Below are 25,063 nucleotides of genomic sequence, written 5' to 3' on the forward strand. Positions count from 1 at the left end.
CAAAACTTGCCATGTTTATGTTTAGATCGTCACATATAACAAAATTAGAATGCAACTTGATGCCCTGAGTGGAGCAGCGAGGCAAAAACTATCCAATGCTGCAGATCTCATAAATACAGCCTCTCTGTTTGTCTTGCATATTTGCATCTTATATAATATTTGCAAGGACATGCAAACAAAAACTGTGGCAATTCATTGATACTTTCCAACACAAACTTCCCGACATTATTGCAATGGATGGTAGGTCTTCTGAGAAACAGTATAAAGACTTTGTGCAGCATTCAGCCTTTGAAATTACATAAGGCTCCACATATAAAGGCAGCATTATGTTGCTGAGGGAGGCATTCATAGCAGATTAAAAGCTTTCTGGCAATTACGAGTAATATCAGCAACAATTTTGCCTGCACTGCAGTCTATAAAGATTCTTATGCTGTTAACATGTTCCTTATGAATATGATCAAAGCCAGGCAAGCTGTCAACCATCATTTCATCATCATCACCTTTGGACCAAAGGATCCTTGATTTCCAGGAAGCCCTGTTACACCCTTTTCACCCTGCTGCCCAGGTTTTCCAGGAAAGCCCAAGTTTCCATCTTCTCCTTGCTCCCCCTAAATACAGGAGGCAATTAATGAGCGATGTTTTCTTTTCATTCAATGAAACAGGCACCACTGACAGTGTCTTCACCTTAACGCCTTTACTTCCATCTATGCCAGGCTGGCCATCCATACCAGGTGGACCTTCAAGTCCCTCCCTCCCAACAACCCCACGTGGACCAGTAGAACCCTCGGGACCCTTGGACGATCAGAAAACTTTATGTTAATGTTTAAGTTAAGGTTTCATTATATAAGCAGACAAGGAGTTTGTCCAACTCACTGGTGGCCCTTTGGTACCAGATGCACCTCTTGCCCCTGATTTTCCTTTCTGACCCTGAAACACAAAGAATTCATGTCAAGGTTCAGACACGGGTACATAAAAGAAAATACAGTAATAATAATATCCCAGTAATATTGGAAGAGGTGATTAAGTTACTCATAAATGTAAAATCTTGCAACTATTTATGTCCTTACTTGGTCACCTTTGGATCCTTTCAGTCCTGGTTGTCCCTTTGGTCCAGGTTTCCCCTGAAATGATTATTAGTGTTTGATTTAAAGATCACAGTTTTTTTTTATGGACAATTTTACACAATATTCATACAACTGAGTTTTACAGTTTACAAGTAAAAGTATACTTACAGGAAGGCCAGGGGCACCAGGTTCCCCTCTTGCTCCATCAAAACCTATTTGACCCTGAAAATGTTTCTTTTCTTCATTTCAATACTGATTTTAACCCCGTTTGCACCAAAAATAATGTAAAAAGAGGAGCATATCACTTTTTTTTAAACTTTACTTACAGTCTGTCCAGGGTCACCTGGTTCTCCTCTCTCCCCTCTGTCTCCAGGACGACCCTGGATTAAGATTGGAAAACATAATAAACAATCAGGAAGAGCACACAGAGAAGCAGCACTTGAAAAACTGCGAAATCTCGGAAACTCACTCTGTCACCTTCAGGACCTGGGAGACCTTCTAATTTGCTGTCATCTCCCTGTTCACCCTAATTGAGCAACATAGAAAAAAAAACAACCATAATCAGTAGATTTTCCCTTAAATCCAGCGGTCTTTGCAAAATCAATGCATGCTTTGTTTGAAACACATGGCTTGCTCTCTTTATATGGATGGCAAATCATTACATGCACTATTACCCACAATGATTCCATTTTACATAAATGGAGCCAATATTTGTTCCAGGGTCTTTATGAGATTCATTAAACAATAGCCACAGATATGTGTATAATTTTAATAGGTATGTGCTGTGCATGTATCAAATGAAATGAATAATTGAAGAGCCCAGAAAGGAAAATAGAAAGCTGAAGTATAATTAGGGCTGAGCAGGGGTCAAGTAAATAAACGAAAATGTACTGTAGCAAAAATAATAAAAACAAAACTGTGACAGATCTGTATTTATCTCCAGTATTTTCTATTGACGGTCATAAATTTTGCAATCATCCATGTGATTGGATGATATTGATTTAATTAGAGCACAAGCATAGCCATCATATCTAGGATATTGGCAAAGGGAAAATGACAAATATCCACATCCAGATGGCTTCTGCCAAGGGACTAAAAAAATTGCAAATTAGCATCTCACTAAAACTGTGGTGCAGTGAGTTACATTCTATGCTGCTCCTGTCAAATAAACACAAATTATGTGGTCAATCTCGCCAAAATCATGTGCAGAAGAGTCCAGGTGCTTGGCTAATTATATACACTTGATACACTGAGTTAATTGGGCGTGTCCTAGTTCATATCACTGATCAAATTAGAGATGACTTTGGGGATATTGCAAGGACAACAAGATAGACACAGGAAGCACTAATTAGAGACACAACTGAAGTTCAAGTGTATCCCAAAAAAACATTCCTGACCATGCACTCAAAGACAATGTGCTACATACATTGTTAGGAAGAGCTCATTAGACACAAAGGGCAACTGCCTATTAGAGGCAGTAAATTAGACTGGGAATGTACCTTTTCACCTTTTGGCCCAGGTGGTCCCAGTGGGCCTGCTGGTCCAGCGTGACCCTATGACAAGAAAATACGATTATGACTCAACCTCGTTTCAGAACAGCAAGCTCTGAGCTTAAGCTTCACAGTGAGACATGTTTGTAAGACAGAAGAAGAGCAGAAAAAACATCCGACTGCATCCAACGGTGTCACTGGCCTTCAATAGCGTGCATACAGTCATAAAATAATTAACTTGAATGAAAATGTTTATTTTACTACTTGATAAGATGAATCCCCAGGTTAATGATATTATTCCGTCTTATATGCAGTAATAGTGTGGCACTTAACTGTTATATTTTTTATAGATCATCATCTCATATATTCTCTGACTGGAGTAGGTGGCACTCATAGGGATCGTTTTGTACGCAAGAATCATCGCAATGGCCCGTGAAAAAACATCCCTTTTTATGTGAGTCTGTACAGAGCCTGAAGATGAAAACCTGGCTGTTTGAATATTCCCCTCGGGTCTCTCATTTTTCATAACACCCCACAATTAGATGCTTGAATTAAACAAAGGCTTACCTGGTAACCTGATATGCCCGGGTCTCCTTGTTGGCCCATTCTCCCTGGAGCACCCTTTGGAAATATATATATATTTAGCCCATATATACAAACACACTAATTAAGTCTTTTAGTCCTACTGTAAAGAATTTACCACTGGTCCGATGGTTCCTCTTGCTCCCTTCTGCCCAACAAATCCTAGCTCTCCCGGCACACCGGCTGGCCCAGTCTCACCCAGATGACCCTGTTGACCTTTGCTCCCCTGGAGAAAGGCCATCAATGAGCAGCTATTCACTGAGCATACAAATAGCCCTAAGTAGTTGTGCAGTTAGTTTGTCAAAATCAAACATCGAATGCTAAAACTCTACTTGACAAGCACCTTCAGTGTTGTGCTTATTCAGGTTACAGACCTTTCTGTTTGTTTACTACTACAGCAGAGAACGTTTTAACTCCCAGTGCAAGAGAGTAAATTGACAGACATCCAAGATTGAAAGATGTATTTAGCTTCAAGCAAGTGAACTGACAAACCTTTTCTCCTGGCCTTCCTCTTTCCCCAATTTTGCCAGGTTTACCCTCCTGACCCTGATAACAGAAAATCAAACAGGGTTCTAGTGGACCAAAAGAGCTGTCTTTTTACTGGAACTGAATGAAATCTGGAGCTGGCTGCCAAAACACTCACCCTCACGCCCACAAGCCCAGGAGGCCCAGGGGGTCCTTCCTTTCCTTTCAGGCCAAATTCACCCCTGTCTCCTGTGGTGCCCTCAAGACCAGCATCCCCCTTTTCACCCTGGGAAGAGTGGAACGAGTCAAATAAAAAGAAGAAAATCATGATCTAACAGTTGAGTGAGAATAAACTGGATTACTGTAACAGTAATTACAAACATTCATAGCTTCATATATTTGAACAAAGTATCATTATTTGTATCCAATAAAGTATTTTACAAGCCCAAAATAAATATGTTACAGTGTTTTATAAGCCATTAATGACACTGCCCACTGAGAGGCCTGCACAACAGCGGATGGAGATGCCTGCTGGTAGTGTAAGGAGTTAATATCTACCAGCCGGAGGAGTTTGATTCCGAGGAGAGCTTCAGGTTATTAAATAAAATCTTGAATGGTATTTAGCATTTCTGTACAGTAACAGACGTCTAAGCGCAGAAAAGGCAAGCGGTACAGCTAACTGTATCTAAAAGTCTTACTCCAGCACTCTGAGCTAGCTGCAGTTTCCAAGCTTTTAAATACAGCTACAGCCGTTAAGCCAGGATGGCACAAAAGCATGACTAATTTATTAGACTGAACAGGCACCATACTGGAAATATTTCAGAGATAAAATAAATAAATAAATAAAAGTGTCATTTTGACATGACATATTCTTTAAGGTGTTTGTGCTCCCAGAGTATCAAGTATCATAAGAAAGTAGGACAAAGTTTGGCTGTAAATATGATGTTACATCATCAGAAATTATCATGAGGACAGATTTGTTTCACTGACAGTTTCTTGGCCGTCTAACTTTTTACAGCCGAAATGTCGTCTTCTAAGAAAGTCTACCCGTCTTGCTGTCTGACAGTACTTTTTAGGAAAAGGCATAGTGGAGCTTCTTCATGTAAAGTAACGAGAAATAAAACAGACTATCCCAATTGAGTATCTCATTAGAATGTGAGACTGAACTGAAGAGTCCCAAGAAACGCACTTAGACTTTAGAGAACACGGCATATTATTATTATGCCATTATTAACAGAGGAAAATGAGAACAACTTCAGTTTTTTTTCCAGCACTGTAGTCAGGCTGACAGTTCTGTCAGGTTTCATGGTCCTTTGTGGTTCAGTCACAGAGCAAAAATAAAATGCAACCTCCTTGTGACTAGGAAAAAGAGACTGAGAGAAATTGGTAAAGGTTTGCATTAATTGTTGTCTATAAATGTAGACACAGTTTCAATTTTGCAATCAATCTGAGGCAGCCTGCAACAATGACTGCAACTCAGTGCATGCATGTCATGTTGTTTGCATGACTTAACTGGTTGTATTCTGGTTCTATTTCTATATAAAATCAAGGATGCAGAGCATCTATGTCATTGTTTTGCAGCAACTGTGTTGCACTCGCTGTATTCTTGGAGACATTTTTTCAATTACTGTTTCAAATCTACGAGGTTCTCGCTGTGCCTTGAATGTAAGTAATTAAGTTAACTGTGAGTAGTCACAGATCTGGTCCCTGCCTTCAAAGCAACCATTTCAAAGGCAACACGATCATAATCACTATAATCTTAGCCGTGCCACGATCTTCAACCACTGTTGATCCAGAGTGGCTGCATTAGTGCTAACTAGCACTGACATCATGAAGTTCTTTAAAATTAAAATTAGAACAACTCAAAAAATGTTCTTCATCTAAAACATCAACACATGTTTAAAACTCCAACCCCACTACCCCTTACCCTTAATTAACATTTATTAGCAGGGAATGAAGAGTGACCTTCATTACTCCTGATTTAGCCCTTTTACATTAGGTTCCAGGACATTTTAGAATCAATTTTAAGATTATTTAAATTACTTACAGAGTATGGTCTGACTCCCCAATATATTGCTCCCCGTTTATCACAGGACAACCATGTTCATATTCTAAGATGTAATTGTGAACTAATGCTGACTAATGGCGAAACAACAATCAGAGGCTGTGATCCTTATTTTTAATCTAAATGCCGGCTGTTTAGTATTTCCGTTATCTGTTACAGGATTTTTATGTGTAAGTCATCGGCCCATGATCCATCACAATTCACAGGTTACTGCCCGTACAGCGTGACCAGAACCTTGAGAACGATTTTGGGTGATCAGTAATCATCGTCCGTAAGTTTGATTCGTTTCTGACTGGTAGTTTGTTACTTTAGCCCAATGAGCTAATAACACTATAATACAGGAGAAGCATTTATTTGGTAAAGTCAGGGACATTTTGCCACCTTCTCCAACAGAATACTGGCTGGTAGCTCTGACGAGACAAGACTGCAAGAGATTTCAGTGAAAACAAATATAATGGGGTGAATACCATGTCAAAGTATCGTAATTACATAGTTTGGTAAACATTGTTTCTAAAAGTTGAATCTTGTGATTTTCTGCTGATGGTTTACATAATATTTCTGCAATAAACCACTACAATGCACCGATTTTCACTCCCCTTTCATTCCTCAAACAACAGCAAAAGCTGCTAATCTCTTCTGGTAGCTGCACTGTGGCCAGAAACCTCTCAAAGTCGTTTACTCCGCTGAACAGAAGAAAAAGTCCTGTACAGCATGAAGCTGAAAAGAATCTCAGGTTGATTCTTCTAATCCTCGGTGTTCTCGGCTCACATTTTAGCACGTTGACAGAGCAAAAAGCGCTTTGTGGGTCCATCAGCCGTACTTCCAACATTTTGGCTTTGCTGAATAGGCACACTTTTTATGCTTTTCCTCTTTTTTCTGTCACACTATCTGCCAGACAGCAGAGCTCCTAAAATAGCTTGCTATCTGTTTTCCCTGCGCATCAACACAATGTACTCCAATTGTACAAAGGCCAATATCTCACAAACAATACTTGACTTGTTCTAATTACAGTAAGCTGCTACCGTAAACAGGAAAGTTCGCAAAGTTCACCGACAGCTTCACTATAAAATTAATCAGCGTCGAAGTTAATAACAGTTATTTAACTACTAGCTGAAGACTTGATAAATGTTTTTATAATCACTCCGGGACTCATGACTGTACAATTAAAAACAGTTAATACACATCTCTTTTTTTATATTTTAAAACTTGCCTTGGCACCATCAGGTCCACTTGGCCCAGCCTCCGCATCAATGCCTGGCTCACCCTGACAGACAAAATCACAAAAACATTATTGTTGTATTTCTCCCTGATGACAAAGATGGTAATGAAATGGAAGCAAAAACAGATGTAATCGCACACTCAAACATTTAGCACTTTGTGTCGATTTTGGTGCAGACTAAATAAATCAAGTACATCATAATCATTAAGACGTCACAGAAAGAAAACTTGGGAAACTCACTCTCTCGCCAATCAAGCCTTGTTCGCCGATGCTACCAGGTAAACCAATGTCACCCTGTTAAACAGTGAAGCGTGACCGTTACGCTACCATCAATGTATTCGATGTCTAACATGCAATCTTTGATATCAACAGGACAAATTTAATCAGTGCCACCTGTTATGAAGGGTACTACGATGTAAATCATGGGAGTAAAAACTTAATCTGCCAGCACAAAACTACTACTCACTACTTTTTGTGCTGAAAAGTAGTGAAATTATTAACAATGGCAAGACAGCAACCTGAGTGGATAAAAAGCATACAGGAACACAACAGTCACATATATACAAAAAGCAGTTCATACAGCTTTGGAATTAATGTTACTTTTTTAAAACTTGAACTTTGAGCAACTACACTGTATTCACAGGTCGATACCTATCTCGGTAGATAAGTCCAAATCCAGTAGGTTATTCCTGTGCATCAACATTAAACCCACTGACGGGTCAAGGGAGTAACACTTATCCCATTACAGTGCAATATTGTAATGAAAAACCTTGAGTCTTGGATTTCATGTGGAGTTTAGTCTGACAGATACCTCTCAAATAAAAATTGTTGTAGACCTTCTGAACTCATATGTTGTGTGGAAAAACATTTGTCATAGAAGCACTGCAGGGTCAAATAATCTCAGCTATATATATCCATAGCATCACAGAATGACCTGTAGCAGAAGTCTAAACAGACAGACACAGCCGTACCCATCATAGTTGGGTATGCCCTCAACTATGATGATGCCCTCTTAACTTGAGCATTGCACCTCGACTATATAACATATAATGTCACATGATATTTCCTTTCCAAAGTATCTACAGTGTTTTCTGGCTGTATACAAAACTATTTTCAGAAAAATGAGACCCTGTGGAAACTGGAGAACTATTTTTTGTTATACAAGTTTTATCTTTACTACAAGTTTGAGATCTGTTTTACGTGTTTAAGAAATTGGCGTGTATAGAACAAACACACTAAACTCGATTTAGTGTGTTTGTTGATTTCACTAAACCATCTGATTGTGGAGATTTTCTCTCCAATATTGTTAGAACTTTACAATATAAAGCAACTGTTGCTGTGAATTGGCACCGTATAACTAAAACTGAATTGATCTATTATATATAGTATCATTAAAATATTCAAAGAATGAATGGAAATCTATGCATGCAAGGGACAAAATTGAATTGAAAGGCCTCTGAAATGAAAGGCCTCAGACTCTCAGGCGGCACAGCAATAAAAGCAGGCATGATTTTGTAGCGCAGAACCCCGCATGGGCTCAGGAACACTTTTGAAACCCGCTGCCATTGAGCCTTGTTCATCTCTACATGTACAAATGCAAATTAAAACTATTAGGGAAAAGAATAACCATATAAACGAGATCCAGAAACACTGCTGCTGCCTCCTGGGCTTGAGCTCACTGTGCATGGAAACAAGACGGGAAAATCCCGTGGCCTGATTTGAGATTCTTTTTGGAAATCCTGGAAACCGCATCCTCTGGTTTAAAGAGGAGCGGAATCGTCTGACATCCCTGATTGTATTGGGGTGCTTTAGCGCAAGTAATATGGACACATAGGTGCCATTAATGCTGATCGATACATATAGGCTTTAAAATAATAAAAATAAATAAAGTCTTGTACCATTGCTGTACCAACTTGCATACTTTGTAACTTGCTAATCACTGTATTTTGATTTTCTTTACATTTTATTCTATCAATAATTTGGGGTAAATGAGTCTGAATGTATTCAGTACTGCATATTTCTGTAAAGCATAAAGCAAATAAATTACAATTTCTCAATGATCCCAGAGTAGACCTAAAACAATGTGACCTTTCTGGAGACACAACTGACATGATTAAATCATCAAAGGCAGTTTTGATATTATAATTCAATAAAAAAAAAGTGTAATTCTGACAACATATCATCCTCGTCACCTTCTCTCCAAGATCACCAGGCGGTCCTCTCTCTCCGGTCTTCCCTGGAAGCCCCTGTCAGGAACAGTCACGGCTTCATTATTCTATCCAAATGTAAAAGTCAGTTGGAGGTTTTACACAGACTGTGTGATCAACTTACACTCGGCCCAATCTCCCCAAGTGGCCCAGTCGTTCCTGGTGGCCCTGCTGGTCCCTGCGGCAAGAAAAACAGGAGCGTCAATACAAAGGTTAAGAGCATTTTCTAATCTTGGCCAAACCTCTGAAAGTGACCTTAAAAGAGTAAAAAGAAAAGGTGAAAAGAAACAAGTAATAGGCAGAAAGTTTGGATTTGTGAAGATAAGTTAATCTGCAGCCATCACAACACAGAGCCAAAACTCCTAAAAGATGTAAAAACTGGGCTGCTGTCATAGAGACACAATGAGGCCACAATAAGGCTGCCAGGGAAGGAGGAAGGAGATGGTGTAAATCAACTTTTCTCCAACTCACTACTTTTCTGCTTGTGTTTGTGAGATTTGGGAAGCATGAGAGAAAGAGGATTAGGCTGTCTAAGGCTTTTTCAAACAGGATAGAAGTTCCTAAGTAGGGTCAAAATGAAGAAAATCAGTCTAAATATGCAGGGGCACGTAGGGTGCATAGTAGCTGCTACAGAGCTCTAGTAGACAATGAGACACTGATTTATGACGTATCTTCTAAGAAATTCTGCAACAGCTAAATTTTGCATATCTGAACCACATGGAGTGAACACCAGAGAAAAAATGTGTTACCAACAAAAGCAGCTATTGTTAAAGCTTCAAAAAAAAGTACTAAAACTCACTGGCTCTCCTGCAAGTCCTTTGGCTCCTGGAGGTCCAGAGTGGCCTTGGATACCCTGAAAATAATAGCCATTTGTTACACCCACACTCCAGGTACTCATAAATATTTTGAAATGCTATAACCCCCCCCACACACACACACCTATGTCTTATCCACTACTATTGCTTGCAACAAATTCATCACTGACCTAAAAGAAAGCTTTGTTAGCCCCAATAACTTACTTGAAATCCTTTAGGCCCAGATTCACCTGGCTCACCAAGTCTTCCCTGCAGACAATGACACACACAGAAAAATAGGTTTTGAAATGTGAGTAGCCAGTTAGATATAATTGTGTTGTTTCCATGTGTTAAAATTAGGACAGGGCTTGGTTCACTTTCTCTCGATCCTCGATTAGGTTTAACGTTACAGCTACGTTTTGCATTGGAATCTCTGATAGCCACTAGAACCACAACTGTTTCCTGACAAACAGGAAATTATCTTGGTAAAGTTTCTATCCATCAAAGTCAAGTTTGGTAAATGGAATCTGGACCCAAATTTATGTGAGTGCATTTTGCTTTCATTATTTTCTTATGCCTAATAACTGTTGATGTATTTGCCAAATAACCAGGAGGTACCAAGAGTAAGAACTGCCAAGCTCTCATGTCAAATAATTGAAGTGACAGTCATATTGAAATTTATCAATAAGTTTAAAAAAATTAACCTAATTCAGACCTGATTGTGTTCAAACCCAGACTCACAAAAATGATCTAATGGAGCTTTAAGACTGTTACAGCCAACTGATATTAAACAGAACCTGAGATCATATGTCACCAACTGTTGTATATATTCACACCAAACTTGGCCCCTTTCTCATTTTCCAAACCGCACATCCTCAATTCCTTTTCCTCTTATCTTAGTCTCTACGACCAGAGTGGGGGTGCCTCAGTAAGAAAAAATGCATTTCTCCCACCACAGTGCCAATGCTTTTAACACGATAAGATCAAATTGTGATTTTGCACCGCTGAACTGCTGGGCCTACCTGTTGCTGCATGTACTAAAATAAATTGCTGCAAGTGTAAACGATCTTTGCTGTCAGTTACTTTAGATTTATATTTGAAGAAATGTGTTTACCTTTACTTGACCAGTTTTACATTACTGTATTTTTACTTTTATCCCTCTAGTTTTGTGCACCCCACCCCCTTACTTTAGTGTTCCCGGTCAAAATTGACTAGTCAGTTTTAGCAGCTCCTAAATTAGCATAACAAACATTTTTCACCACCAAATTCAATTCAATGAGTCGTTCAGTGGGCCATTCAGTGGGTCAGGGGCCAGGGTCATCACTTTTATATGTTCAAGTGCATAGTGTGGAGGATGTGATAAAGCCTGGAGGCAAACAGATGTAAAACACGCATCAAAATATTTAGGAGTGTTTTAAGTTGTAAATTGAGGCGATTTGACCCGATAATGACAGGAAGGTTATTCATGTAACTTTTGCAACGCTCACTGCTCAACTAATAATGGTTAATACATTACAAAAGTGTAATAAAATGAATTATTTGTTAATTTTAAAATCTGCAGAACACTGTGAACCAGCTGAGGACATTACAGCTGGAGCAGCACCATGCTTCCATCACAGTGGAACCAAAACTGATGATCATGATATACATGCAACATTAAATACTGAACTTCTACAGTATCAACAGCGCCCGTTTATCTGAAATGCTATTTCTGAGAAAGCTGGAAGGCTCAAATGATCAAATGCAACCAGGATTCGTGCTAATGCAAAATATTACTGTTAGAAGAAATTTCGTCACCATGTCTCCAGGGAGGCCCAATTTTCCTCGTGGACCATCGGGGCCCTGCAAAGAAAGAAAACCCATCCGTTAACTGAGCTTTTTCGAATCCCCCAGAGTTTAAGTGTTTGTCACTGACAAGCTCTACCAGCACCATCAATATTTTAATGCTCTTTGATTTAAGACTCAGTTGTTAAATTTGTTTTTTAACAAGAGTGCCCTCTAAAGATTCTTCAGATGCTAAAAACAGTTAATAACCACAGTCTTCAGAACAAAGTCTCTTGCAAAAATTCTCATGATTTGTCGTTTTCTCTGCAGAAATTTGAGCCATTTGTTTTTCATGGAGCATGTTTGATGTGCATAATCAGGAAACCTAATGACAAACATTCCTCAAAGGCAGCTGCAGAATAATATTAGCAGCAATGAATCCCTACACGTTAACTGAACATCACACTCTGTGTATCTTGTAACTAGCATCACCTTTGATTTTTTTGACCATGTGCTCACCTTTATTCCTGTAGATCCTTTCTCCCCCACTGGGCCATCTGGACCTCTTGGACCCTATGCAAAGAAATAAAAGCCGAGGAATAGTTTGAGAAACACTGGCCTTTAACAGACCTAAAGGCGATGTTGTTTAACAAATAAAGTTAATGATTTTGGGCAATTAATCTCCATTTTTGTCATTCCCATTTAGCAGAGCCTGGGAGGCAGTGCTTCTGGTTTGATTGCATACTATGGTTTAGCCCACACTGGAGAGACATCATCAAAGATTGTGGCTATTTAGCAAATAGTTGGCATCTGGATATTAGCTCTGCACAGTGCCCACACTGTGAACACTTTGTCCTCATTTTTGCAAGACTGCGCACAGCACTGCTGCCTTCACACTAAAGTAATTTTGAAGAAGCCTTGGGAAAGGCTAAAAATCCTTTAGCTGATTCATACCTGCTTTTAAAATGAACAAAACTGTTTAGTCAACACTTAAGAACTGATTCTGTGTGATTCTAGTTCTTTTTCCTTTTCTAAGTATCTTAAATAATGCAAACAGACAGAGTAGAATATATACAGAGCGCTAATTAAATCCTATTTCCATTAAGGTGTCAGAATGAAATTATGCTTTCTGTTGTTCAGAAACTCAGCAGTGTTAGGAGTGAGAAACCTTTTGAGGTAGTAACTGTGTGCAGCTTGTGTTCAAAACTTGTGTTAAACAGGTTGTAAAATATACATTTAATTTAATAAGAAACTGAAATTGAGATGAATAGATTCACTCAAAAAATCTGTTTCCTTAAATATAATGTTTTGTCTGATAATGAGAAATATTTACATGATCAGTAGGATCATTTTAACTGTTTCCTGTTTAAATAATTTTTTTAATCACGTCTCACTTTCTTGATGCATGGTGATCATAATGTAAGTAAGTGATCATAATTCAAGATACTCTGACTTGTTTCCAACAAATCTTTAAACAGATTCATACAATTCGTCGGTGGCGCTGTCACTTGGTGTTCGCTCGCTCGCTCTGTGGTATAGTATCGCTTCCTGTTCCTGCTCAAACACAGTGGTGTTTCTGAGTAGCTTATTTGCTTAGCAGTTTAATTAACAACTTTTAAATACATTCTTTTTTCACAGTATAATCTTCACGTGCTTCATCCGAAGCACACTTTCTGTGTACTCACTACCTAATTTATAGTATTCACTCACTGTCTCTGTACTGTTTCGCTAGCTTAGCTCGTAGCCGACCCGTTAGCACCATGGCTACTTCATCTGTCCCTTCTGCACTTTCTTGCTCATTGTGTCAGATTAGGGCTGGGCGATATGACCCAAAATTCATATCTCGATATATTTTACCTGGACGGCGATATAAGATATATATCTCGATATTTTTTTAAGCCATAAAGTAAGAACAAAAAGAGAGTTCTTAGTCAAAGCTGTGTCCCAGATGTCACACGGCACTTTTATTAACATAGAGCATAGATGTACATAAAATTTACTCAAAAATAAATTATGAGCATTTAATAATGCAAATAATAATGCTCCATAAATAAAAGAAAACAATGTTGTTTTTGTGCACAACAAAAAGCTCACAATTGTGCAGTCAAAATGTAAACTAAAAGATGCAGAGCATAGTAACAAAGACAGATTTCACAGCTGCTCTGTTCCCAACTTCTACTGTGTGACTGACAGCATTGAGTTTGAAATCCTCTTCGTAACCACGTCTCTTAACAGGTGCCATTTATGGTCCTTATACACAGTAGGGTAATATTACGTTGAAGCACAGTACGTATCACTCCGCGAGGCTCCTCGGTAGCCGTAATGCTCTGACAATCCATCAACCGGTGCAGCACCGTAGCTTACCAAAGTCGTACTAAAACATTTTTTGACAGATTGCTGAGCGCTGTGTACCACATAAAATCGCTTCGCGGCCATCAAGCACAACCAGAATTCATACATAAGGCGCGCTGTCAACTTTTGAGAAAATGAAAGGATTTTAGGCTGTGCAGCGCCTCTGGGCTGCATGGCGTTAGCGTGGTTAGCTAGCTAACACGTTGACGGCGTCCAGCCCCACGCACGGGGCGATGCGCAGTAACTCGTTAACGGAGATTTGCCGTGTCCATCTTGTCGCTTCCTGCAGGTGAAGCGATGGGGGAGGAGGGGGAGTTGTGTTCAGTGAAGGAGGGGTGAGGCCGAGTAATGTTGCGTAAAGACAAAAGTGGACGAAAGAGAGGCAAACTTGCGGCTCCACAAGTATAGTTATAACGTAACATAGACTATATCGATATAAAGGATATTGTCACATCTTATATCTCGTATAAAAATATATCGATATTTTTTAAAAACTCGATATATCGCCCAGCTCTATGTCAGATGTTTAGTTACTCCTCGGCCTCCTTTAGCAGTAATGATATCTGTAACAAATGTAGCATATTTGCAGCTCTGGAGGCCAGGATTACTGAATTGGAGACTCGGCTTTGCACCCTGCTCTCACCCTTAGCTAGCCAGGCCCCTGTAGCTGGTGCAGCCGAAGATAGCGTAGGCCCCGCTAGCTGTTCCCCGGCAGACCCCAAGCAGCTGGGGAAAGGCTGGGTAACGGTGAGAAGGAAGCGTAGTCCTAAACAGAAGCCCCAGGTACACCACCAACCCGTTCATGTGTCTAACCGTTTTTCCCCACTCGGTGACACACCCGCCGGGGGTCAAACTCTGGTAATTGGTGACTCTGTTCTCAGACATGTGAAGCTAGAGACACCGGCAACCATAGTCAATTGTCTTCCAGGGGCCAGAGCAGGCGACATTGAAGGAAATTTAAAACTGCTGGCTAAGGGTAAACGTAAATTCAATAAAATCATAATTCACGTCGGCAGTAATGACACCCGGTTACGCCAATCGGAGGTCACTAAAATCAATATTGAATCGGTGTGTAACTTTGCCAAAACAATGTCGGACTCTGTAGTTTTCTCTGGTCCCCTCCCCAATCAGACCAGGAGTGACATGTTTAGCCGCATGTTCTCCTTAAATTGCTGGCTGTCTGAGTGGTGTCCCAGAAACGATGTGGGCTTCATAGATAATTGGCAAACCTTCTGGAGGAAACCTGGTCTTGTTAGGAGAGATGGCATCCATCCCACTTTGGATGGAGCAGCTCTCATTTCTAGAAATATCGACAAATTTATTAAACCCCTCAAAACATGACTATCCAGAGTTGGGACCAGGAAGCAGAGTTGCAGTCTTACACGCCTCTCTGCAGCTTCTCTCCTCCTGCTACCCACCCAAAAACCCATCTCCATAGAGACTGTGTCTGCTTCCAAAAAGACAAAAAACAAACTAAAAACCAGCAACAAACAACTTAAACAATCACAAAGAAAGAACAATACAGTATCCACATCTGAACCAAAGAGTAAAACAGTGAAATGTGGATTATTAAATATTAGGTCTCTCTCCTCCAAGTCTCTGTTAGTACATGACTTAATAATTGATCAACAAATTGATTTACTCTGCCTTACAGAAACCTGGTTGCAGCAGGATGATTATGTTAGTTTAAATGAATCAACACCCCCGAGTCATTCTAACTACCAGAAATCTCGAAGCACAGGTCGAGGGGGTGGTGTGGCAGCAATTTTTCACACCAGTCTATTAATTAATGAAAGACCAAGACAGACTTTTAATTCATTTGAAAGCCTGATGCTTAGCATTGTCCACCCCAGCTGTGAAACTCAGAAACCAGTCTTACTTGTTATCATCTATCGTCCACCTGGGCCTTACACAGAGCTTCTGTCTGATTTCTCAGACTTTATATCTAATTTAGTTCTGAGCTCAGATAAAATAATTATTGTGGGTGATTTTAACATCCATGTAGATGCTAAAAATGACAGCCTCAACATGGCATTTAATCTGTTGTTAGACTCAATTGGTTTCTCTCAAAATGTAAAAGAACCCACCCACCACTTTAATCACACTCTAGATCTTGTTTTAACATATGGCATAGAAACTGAACATTTAACAGTGTTTCCTGAAAACCCTGTCCTGTCTGATCATTTCTTGATAACATTTACATTTACAATAATTGATTACGCAGCAGTGGAGAGTGGACTTTATCAAAGTAGATGTCTTTCTGAAAGCGCTGTAACTAAGTTTAAGAATATAATCCAGCCACTGTTATCATCGTCAATGCCCTGTACCAACACAGAGCAGAGCAGCTATCTGAACGCTACCCCAACAGAGGTCGATTATCTTGTTAATAATTTCACCTCCTCACTACGTACGACTCTGGATACTGTAGCTCCAGTGAAAACTAAGGTCTCTAATCAGAAGTACCTGACCCCGTGGTATAATTCTCAAACACGTACCCTAAAGCAGATGACTCGTAATCTGGAGAGGAAATGGCGTGTCACAAATTTAGAGGATCATCATTTAGCCTGGAGAAATAGTTTGTTGCTTTATAAGAAAGCCCTCCGCAAAGCCAGAACAGCTTACTACTCATCACTGATTGAAGAAAATAAGAACAACCCCAGGTTTCTCTTCAGCACTGTAGCCAGGCTGACAAAAAGTCAGAGCTCTTTTGAGCCAACCATCCCTTTAACGTTAACTAGTGATGACTTCATGAACTTCTTCACAAATAAAATTTTTATCATTAGAGAAAAAATTACCAATAATCATCCCACAGATGTAATATTATCTACAGCTACTCTTAGTTTCATTGATGTTAAGTTAGACTCTTTTTTTCCAATCGATCTTTCTGAGTTAACTTCAATAATTACTTCCTCCAAACCATCAACGTGTCTTTTAGACCCCATTCCTACAAAACTGCTCAAAGAAGTCCTGCCATTGATTAATTCTTCGATCTTATATATGATCAACCTATCTCTAATAATCGGCTATGTACCACAGGCCTTCAAGGTGGCTGCAGTTAAACCTTTACTCAAAAAGCCATCTCTAGACCCAGCAGTCTTAGCTAATTATAGGCCAATCTCCAACCTTCCTTTCATATCAAAAATCCTTGAAAGAGTAGTTGTCAAACAGCTAACAGATCATCTGCAGAGGAATGGTTTATTTGAAGAGTTTCAGTCAGGTTTCAGAGTTCATCACAGCACAGAAACAGCTTTATTGAAGGTTACAAATGATCTTCTTATGGCCTCTGACAGTGGACTCATCTCTGTGCTTGTCCTTCTTGACCTTAGTGCAGCATTCGATACTGTTGACCATAATATTCTATTAGAGCGATTAGAACATGCTGTAGGTATTACAGGTATTGCACTGCAGTGGTTTGTATCATATCTATCTAATAGACTCCAATTTGTGCATGTAAATGGAGAGTCCTCTTCACACACTGAGGTTAATTATGGAGTTCCACAGGGTTCGGTGCTAGGACCAATTCTGTTTACATTATACATGCTTCCCCTAGGCAGCATCATTAGAAGACATAGCATACATTTTCACTGCTATGCAGATGACACCCAGCTCTATCTGTCCATGAAGCCAGATAACACACACCAATTAGTTAAACTGCAGGAATGTCTTAAAGACATAAAGACTTGGATGGCCACTAACTTTCTGCTTCTTAACTCAGATAAAACTGAGGTCATTGTACTCGGCGCTGAAAAGCTTAGAAATATGGTATCTAACCAGATTCTTACTCTGGATGGCATTACCTTGGCCTCCAGTAACACTGTGAGGAACCTTGGAGTCATTTTTGACCAGGATATGTCCTTCAACGCACATATTAAACAAATATGTAAGACTGCGTTCTTCCATTTGCGCAACATCTCTAAAATTAGAAATATCCTGTCTCAGAGTGACGCTGAAAAACTAGTTCATGCATTTATTACTTCCAGGCTAGACTACTGCAATTCATTATTATCAGGATGTCCAAAAAACTCACTGAAAAGCCTTCAGTTAATCCAAAATGCTGCAGCAAGAGTACTGACAGGGACTAGAAGGAGAGAGCATATTTCTCCTGTTTTGGCTTCCCTTCATTGGCTTCCTGTTAAATCCAGAATTGAATTCAAAATCCTGCTCCTCACATACAAGGTCTTAAATAATCAGGCCCCATCTTATCTTAATGACCTTGTAGTACCATATCACCCTATTAGAGCACTTCGCTCCCGCTCTGCAGGCCTACTTGTTGTTCCTAGAGTATTTAAAAGTAGAATGGGAGGGAGAGCCTTCAGTTTTCAGGCCCCTCTTCTGTGGAACCAGCTTCCAGTTTGGATTCAGGAGACAGACACTATCTCTACTTTTAAGATTAGGCTTAAAACCTTCCTTTTTGCTAAAGCATATAGTTAGGGCTGGACCAGGTGACCCTGAATCCTCCCTTAGTTATGCTGCAATAGATGTAGGCTGCCGGGGGATTCCCATGATGCATTGAGTTTTTCCTTTCCAGTCACCTTTCTCACTCACTATGTATTAACAGACCTCTCTGTATTGAATCGTATCTGTTATTAATCTCTGTCTCTCTTCCACAGCATGTCTTTATCCTGTCTTCCTTCTCTCACCCCAACCGGTCGCAGCAGATGGCCGCCCCTCCCTGAGCCTGGTTCTGCCGGAGGTTTCTTCCTGTTAAAAGGGAGTTTTTCCTTCCCACTGTCGCCAAAGTGCTTGCTCATAGGGGGTCATATGATTGTTGGGCTTTTCTCTGTATCTATGAAGCGCCTTGAGGCGACATTTGTTGTGATTTGGCGCTATATAAATAAAATTGAATTGAATTGAATTGAACAATTTCATTAGATTTCTAATCTAACTTCACTTGCAATCATTTTTTTCACTTATTTATAATGGATTGGATTTATATAGCGCTTTTCAAGGCACCCAAAGCGCTTTACAATGCCACTATTCATTCATTCACTCTCACATTCACACACTGGTGGAGGCAAGCTACAGTTGTAGCCACAGCTGCCCTGGGGCAGACTGACAGAAGCAAGGCTGCCATATCGCGCCATCGGCCCTCTGGCCAACAGAGTAGGGTAAAGTGTCTTGCCCAAAGACACAACGACCAGGACAGAGAGCCCAGGGATCGAACCAGCGACCTTCCGGTTACAGATGCACTTCCCAACCCCCTGAGCCACAGTCGCCCCTATTTAGCCCAAAAGACAAGCTTGATTATGTTATTTATTCAGACTGAACATCTAAAGTGCAAACATTTAGCATCCATCCACTGATAATCAGTTTTCACATCCTTTTAACTGGGACAGGAACATTAGTTTGAAGTTCACTCGCACTCAGTCTTTCTTTATTTCCTAAAAAAAGAAAAAAGAAAATAAATAACCTGCAAATACCTAAAATGCCTAATGCGACGACTGAAAATTTAGTTATATTTATAGTAATTAGGCAGGATAAAAGCATTGAGCTCTGTGACCCTGTAGAAGTACAACATAACAAGGGCAGACAAAAACGTATAAAAGTCCTATTTATTACAGTCATGTAAAAAAGGAAGTTTTCACTGCACTCTTTCAGAGCCCTATGAAACACTAAGTACACCTTTACTGCTTCCATAGGAATTAAGAAGGAAAGTATCAGTCAGGTGCTGCAAATCACCCTTCACTAACTGATCAGCAAGTGACCACATGTTGACATAATGTCACAATATTCCCAGGAGTGGACATTTCAGCAAACTCAAATACAATTCAGACTGTCCAATTCTTATAGAAATTGCAAAAACCCTACATGTCAAACTGAACAGGCCTCAGTCAGCACAACAAAAGTTAAAGTTCACGACAGTACCTATACATAAAGACAGAATTTTGGCTTATTTGGAAGAGCTGCCAAGAGAAAGCCTCTTCTCTGTAAAAAGAACATGGCAGCACAGCTTAGGTCTACAAAGTTGCATCTGAACAATCCACAAGACCTTTGGAACAATATACTTTGGTGAGACAAGACCTTGTGGGAGATGTTTGGTCATAATGCCAGCATCACTTATGGTGAAAGTCAAATACAACGTGTCAACATCTCATACGAATTATCGAGAATGATGGTGGAAGGATGATGGCTTGGACTTATTTTATAGTGACAGGACCAGGAAACTTTTCAGACCATAAACGCTTCCGTACCAAAAGTCCCTCAAAAACTGACAGTCTGATAAAATAATATAGAAAAAGACTACTTCAATTTACTGCTGCTAAAAGCTTTTCTACAAGCTACTGAATCATGATATAAACTTAGTCATATGCAAGTTTTCACAGGATGCTGCAGGCTTGTGAAAACTTTAATGTTTGTATGTGTGTAGGTACTTGAAACACTGGATAAAAATGATTTCTATAACAGACACAAATGTATAGCAGTCACATATGGATATATTTTGCATGTGAGATGAATCATTAGGGACAAATTAAGTCTTTCCACCAAGTGGGTGAGTACATGAGATACCTGGAAAAAACAAAACAAAACAAAAATACTGGCAGCGACCCGTGGTAGCCCTCAGCCTCCTATGTATGCACCTGAGGTATCGGCTTCAAAGTTATTTCAAGGTTAGCCAAGTTATTCGCATATACAGGATTTTCAGAAAATTTGACCCCTTGACCTCAACCAAGAGGTCAAGGTCACAGATTCAAACTATGATACGCCTATGGCATCCATTTAAAACTCCTACACCGCTTCATTCACGACTTATCATAGTCAAAGGTTTTTCAGCAAGCTTGACCTCTGACCCTTGATCTTGATGTTGAGGTCACTGAGATTCAAACTCAACTGAGATTTTTAGTAGCTACGCCTTTGGTATCAAATTCAAAATCTTACATTGCCTTATTCTCAAGTTACTGCATTCACAAACTTGGGTGTCCACATCACCTGCCCACCATGCCCACCTGGGGGACAACTATACCCCATTAGCCTTTAACGGCTGAGGGGTAAAAATGGGGCTAAAATGACATATTAGATCAATTATTTATTTTGTCCAAAATCTTGCACTCTTCAATTAAAGTCTATAACTCCTTAATTCTATTATGCAAAGCTGGAAAAAAATGAAGCACCAGTGAGCTAAGCTGCTATAAGCTGCTACATCTTCTATATAGAAAGATATACAGTACTTTGGTTTATGGAGGCTCACTGAGGTTATCTTCTAAAATGATCTGTGGTTTTGCATTATAGAAAAGTACTTTAAGAGATGTCATTATGTCTGGATCTTTTAGAGACAATTAGAGCTGATATAATGTTACACAGTTCATCTTCTCATTATTTTGGAAAAAAAAAGAAAAAAAACTATTGTTACTGCAACTGGGGATGTAAAATTACAATTGCAATAAATCAGGGCTTTAAGCAGTCACAGTAATGGCAGAGGCTGAGTAAGACTGTAGAAGTGTAAGCTAGCATTTCAACATATATAGTGACACTAGTGTTTAGCAGCCATGGTGCCTTTTAGCAGGTTACTGGACATGGATCATGATGCTAATTTCATTTGCTGGGTGCAAACATAATTATGGTGTATTATTTATTAACAGACAATTAAGAGTCACATAATGGAGATATCATCGTTTACTATAGCTTCCATTTGCTTACCCTCCTGCCTTTGGGTCCTCTGATACCAACAGATCCCCGGGAACCTGGAGGCCCCTGCATGTGTATGAAAAAATATTCTTTGAGTTTGAAAATGGAGACTTAGATGCAACTACCTCACTTTTTTTGATATGTTGTCAACCATCAAAGGCTGCTAAAAAACACAACACCATATAATCAAATTAAACTATTACTGGGTGACTTTTTTTCTATCACATTGATGTCAAACTAAACCAAAAAGCACATTCTCACACCACACACAACGCCACGTACATCTCTTCTAATCTCTGTATCAACACTGTGTCTTCTTGTTTTGTAGTTTGTCCCAAAGTGTCCATCAGCATTTTGTCTTTTTGAAAATCAATCTATAAAAAAATAACGCGAAAAAAAAGAATAAGAGGCAGAAACTTTAGCTGCCCTTTGGGGTTGCGTCGGGAAGGGCATCCGGTGAAAAACTGCCAAATCAAACATGTGGAAATACCTTCTGTGGCAACCCTTTGTGACACGGCAGCAGCCGAAAGTAGCCACTGCAGGAGGCAGTCTTCAGCTTTTGGGCCTCTTTCCTGTGGAACCAGCTCCGAGTTTGGAATCTACATTTAAAATTCTGCTTAAGAACTTTATTTTCAATAAAGCTTATAATTAGTGCTAGATCAGGTCACTCTAAACCATCTTGTGAAGATGCTATCAGATCAGGCTGTTGGGGGACTTTCCATAATGCACTGAGCATTTTTTTCTCCACTCCCCTCTTTTTACTCTTGATGCATTTGCATGCCACTGCTGCATAAAACTAGCTTTTGTCTGCTCTTTCCTGTAATTTGTGTTTAGGCCTAAACTCTCTATTTTGATCTTCACTTTCTCCTTACCCCCCAAACGGTTGCAGTACAGTACTGCCCTGAGCCTGGTTCTACCAGAGATGTCTTCCTGTTGTACGGGAGTTTTTCCTTCCCACTGTTGCCAGGCACTTATTCATATAAGATCGCCTGATCGTTGGAGTTCTCTCTCTCTAATATTGTAAGGTTCGTTTTTTTCATCTTCTAGGAAATCTCAGTTTATAAATAAAACTAAATTGAAAGTATCTCTACAGAAGCAAGAGAAATGCAACATAGCACCAGTGTAGTTGGGTGCGGTGAGAAGTGCAATCTGAGACTGCATACAGGCACCGTTTTTAAAGATTAGATAAGGTCTGTTAGTGTAGATGGCACAATAGGTTAGTATAGCCACACCATACACACCAATACACACCAAGACAGTTTGCCTTCTGTACAGCTATGATACAGATAGTAATAATGATAAACTTACTGGAATCCCTTGCAGTCCAGGTGGCCCCATCTCACCAGGTATTCCAGGGTGACCCTGATGAAACAACGTTACTTGAATGATATCTATACAATCTTTCAAAGAAAGATAAATAAGTCCTCAGATGTGACAAAACCTTGGTGGCCATATATTATCTATTTATTAGATAATTATTGCATGATAAATCTAATCTGTTATCACACCCCAACCCTTTACAACAGAATGCCCCCTGGTATGAGAGATGGGGTCCAGACTTACTCCTTACCATCGGCCCCTGTTCACCTGGTGGCCCGGGGACGCCCGTGTTCCCTCGATCACCCTGAAGTACCAAAAGCCACGATTAGGGAAACACAAGTAGGACTGCAACCAATCCAACAGTCAAATATATGTCAAAACATTTAATTACACCCAGTAACAACATGATAAAGTAATGCTCTCAAATTGTTGCTTTTGTTTTAACAGAAATGTACAATTACATTATATGGAGAAAGTTAGCAAATTTGCACATTTAAGTAGCTTTCAGCAAATTTTAATGTCTCCATGTGGGCAACGGTCATTGCAGGTGGGATCACTTTTTTAGGTTGTACATCCAGTTCTTATGAGTGCAATATTTCTGGAACATCTTTAAAACTATCATTCAGTTGAGCAGATTAAACTTCATTACTATTTATTTATTTATATGAACTTTATTTATTCCAAGTTCAGTTGGACTCACTGAGAGCTGATTAGATGTGGCTAGTCAAAGGTCAATGCATGATTGGATCATTTCCATCAAAAAATAAATTGATAATAATTTAATTTTATATGTTTATCTCAGTTGAATTCATCTACTTTTGGGACTTGTGTTAATATCTGATGATGAATTAAGTCATATTTATACAGAAACATGAAAAATATTACAAATTGTACTCAAACTATAACTGGTGATCGGCTGGTGCACGCGTACAACCACAAGACAGCAATTTTACTTGCATGAGAACTTATTTGAAAAATTGTGTTCAATATATTTTTGTGCATTTACTGGCACACTTCATACAGCACTACAGAAAAGATTTCAAAAAGGTCAAAACGAGACTACAAATTGTGACAGTAGCAAAGAATGACACATTTAGACCGCGCTAACCTTTTCTCCCGCGATACCCATCTCTCCGACAGGCCCAATAAAACCAGGCAGTCCCTGAGGGAGAGAAAACATGCTGTCTTAACTGTGTCTTATTTCTCTTAGTCTCATGAACTTGTAATTCTCATAATAGGCTGCACAGCTCTGGGGCACTGACAAAACAGACACACACTGTGAGCATCAAACAGAAACGAGCAAAAAAGAGGGAGAAAAGCCTTTACCCTCTCGCCAAGCTTTCCGACCTCACCAGTTATCCCGGTCTCACCCTACAGCAAAGCAGCCAATTAGCATATCACAAACTTATTCATGCCTTTCGTTTTTAGCGCAATTCAGTTGAAATGTGCTTAGAGGCCAGTTCCCCTGTGGTAGCAGGGAATTAACATCTAATTTATACATATTCAGATGATACATTATCATAAAAGAAAACCAGGGAGAGAGTGTTCAGTTATGGGTGACAGCGGTTCGTCTGTGAACGTATGACAATTAAGTCTGACCTTGAGTCCATCTGTGCCCGTCAGTCCAGGGAATCCCTGCCTCCCCGGCCTGCCCTGAACAGAAAGCAGAAATGACAGAGAGAAGTGTACTGAAGCTCCACACAACAAACAATAAACTCTGTATCTCCAGTATAAAGGTGTTGCTTCCCTCAAGAGGCTGCGACACAAAACAAACCAACATTTGATGCCAAAACAAAGACACCCCTTTAAGACAGCTAATGATTCAAAAAATAAAGAGGTATTTCTAGCATCAAAGGCTTATTATTACTCACAAAACTCTTTGGGTCATTTGTGTTTGTATTTTCATATTCACTTGTGGGTTATACTTTTGGGAGATGGCAGACTGAAGTCTACCACTGCAAAAATAGATTTTTTGGAAAAAGGCTTCTCTATTGTTTAGCCTGGGATGACTCCAAACAAACACATTTTTGGACAGAGACGGTCACTGTGGACTTTTTCATACTGTGGAGCAGTTCAAAGTCATCCTATTCGTCTTTTATAAAGTCACATTTGGCTTGA

At 39.6% G+C, this 25,063-nt stretch overlaps 1 protein-coding gene across 2 annotated transcripts in view; it reads right to left on the minus strand.

Moving 5' to 3' along the window:
• The window catches only part of col27a1b (collagen, type XXVII, alpha 1b), a 73,094-nt gene that overhangs the window by 8,124 nt on the left and 39,907 nt on the right, over positions 1–25,063 (minus strand). For both annotated transcript variants that reach the window (XM_085181296.1, XM_085181297.1), the window contains 26 exons: positions 24,545–24,598; positions 24,272–24,316; positions 24,054–24,107; positions 23,196–23,249; positions 22,934–22,987; positions 21,638–21,691; positions 12,170–12,223; positions 11,684–11,728; positions 10,112–10,156; positions 9,892–9,945; positions 9,217–9,270; positions 9,078–9,131; positions 7,126–7,179; positions 6,877–6,930; positions 3,780–3,887; positions 3,629–3,682; positions 3,255–3,362; positions 3,122–3,175; positions 2,564–2,617; positions 1,534–1,590; positions 1,391–1,444; positions 1,233–1,286; positions 1,068–1,121; positions 874–927; positions 685–792; positions 501–608 (listed from right to left, as the gene is read on the minus strand). In XM_085181296.1, the coding sequence (XP_085037422.1) occupies positions 501–608; positions 685–792; positions 874–927; positions 1,068–1,121; positions 1,233–1,286; positions 1,391–1,444; positions 1,534–1,590; positions 2,564–2,617; positions 3,122–3,175; positions 3,255–3,362; positions 3,629–3,682; positions 3,780–3,887; positions 6,877–6,930; positions 7,126–7,179; positions 9,078–9,131; positions 9,217–9,270; positions 9,892–9,945; positions 10,112–10,156; positions 11,684–11,728; positions 12,170–12,223; positions 21,638–21,691; positions 22,934–22,987; positions 23,196–23,249; positions 24,054–24,107; positions 24,272–24,316; positions 24,545–24,598 (1,596 nt within the window). The remainder of the gene's footprint in view (positions 1–500; positions 609–684; positions 793–873; positions 928–1,067; positions 1,122–1,232; positions 1,287–1,390; positions 1,445–1,533; positions 1,591–2,563; positions 2,618–3,121; positions 3,176–3,254; positions 3,363–3,628; positions 3,683–3,779; positions 3,888–6,876; positions 6,931–7,125; positions 7,180–9,077; positions 9,132–9,216; positions 9,271–9,891; positions 9,946–10,111; positions 10,157–11,683; positions 11,729–12,169; positions 12,224–21,637; positions 21,692–22,933; positions 22,988–23,195; positions 23,250–24,053; positions 24,108–24,271; positions 24,317–24,544; positions 24,599–25,063) is intronic.

Source organism: Neolamprologus multifasciatus, chromosome 12, assembly GCF_963576455.1.
Source record: "Neolamprologus multifasciatus chromosome 12, fNeoMul1.2, whole genome shotgun sequence".
Classification (NCBI taxonomy): domain Eukaryota; kingdom Metazoa; phylum Chordata; class Actinopteri; order Cichliformes; family Cichlidae; genus Neolamprologus; species Neolamprologus multifasciatus.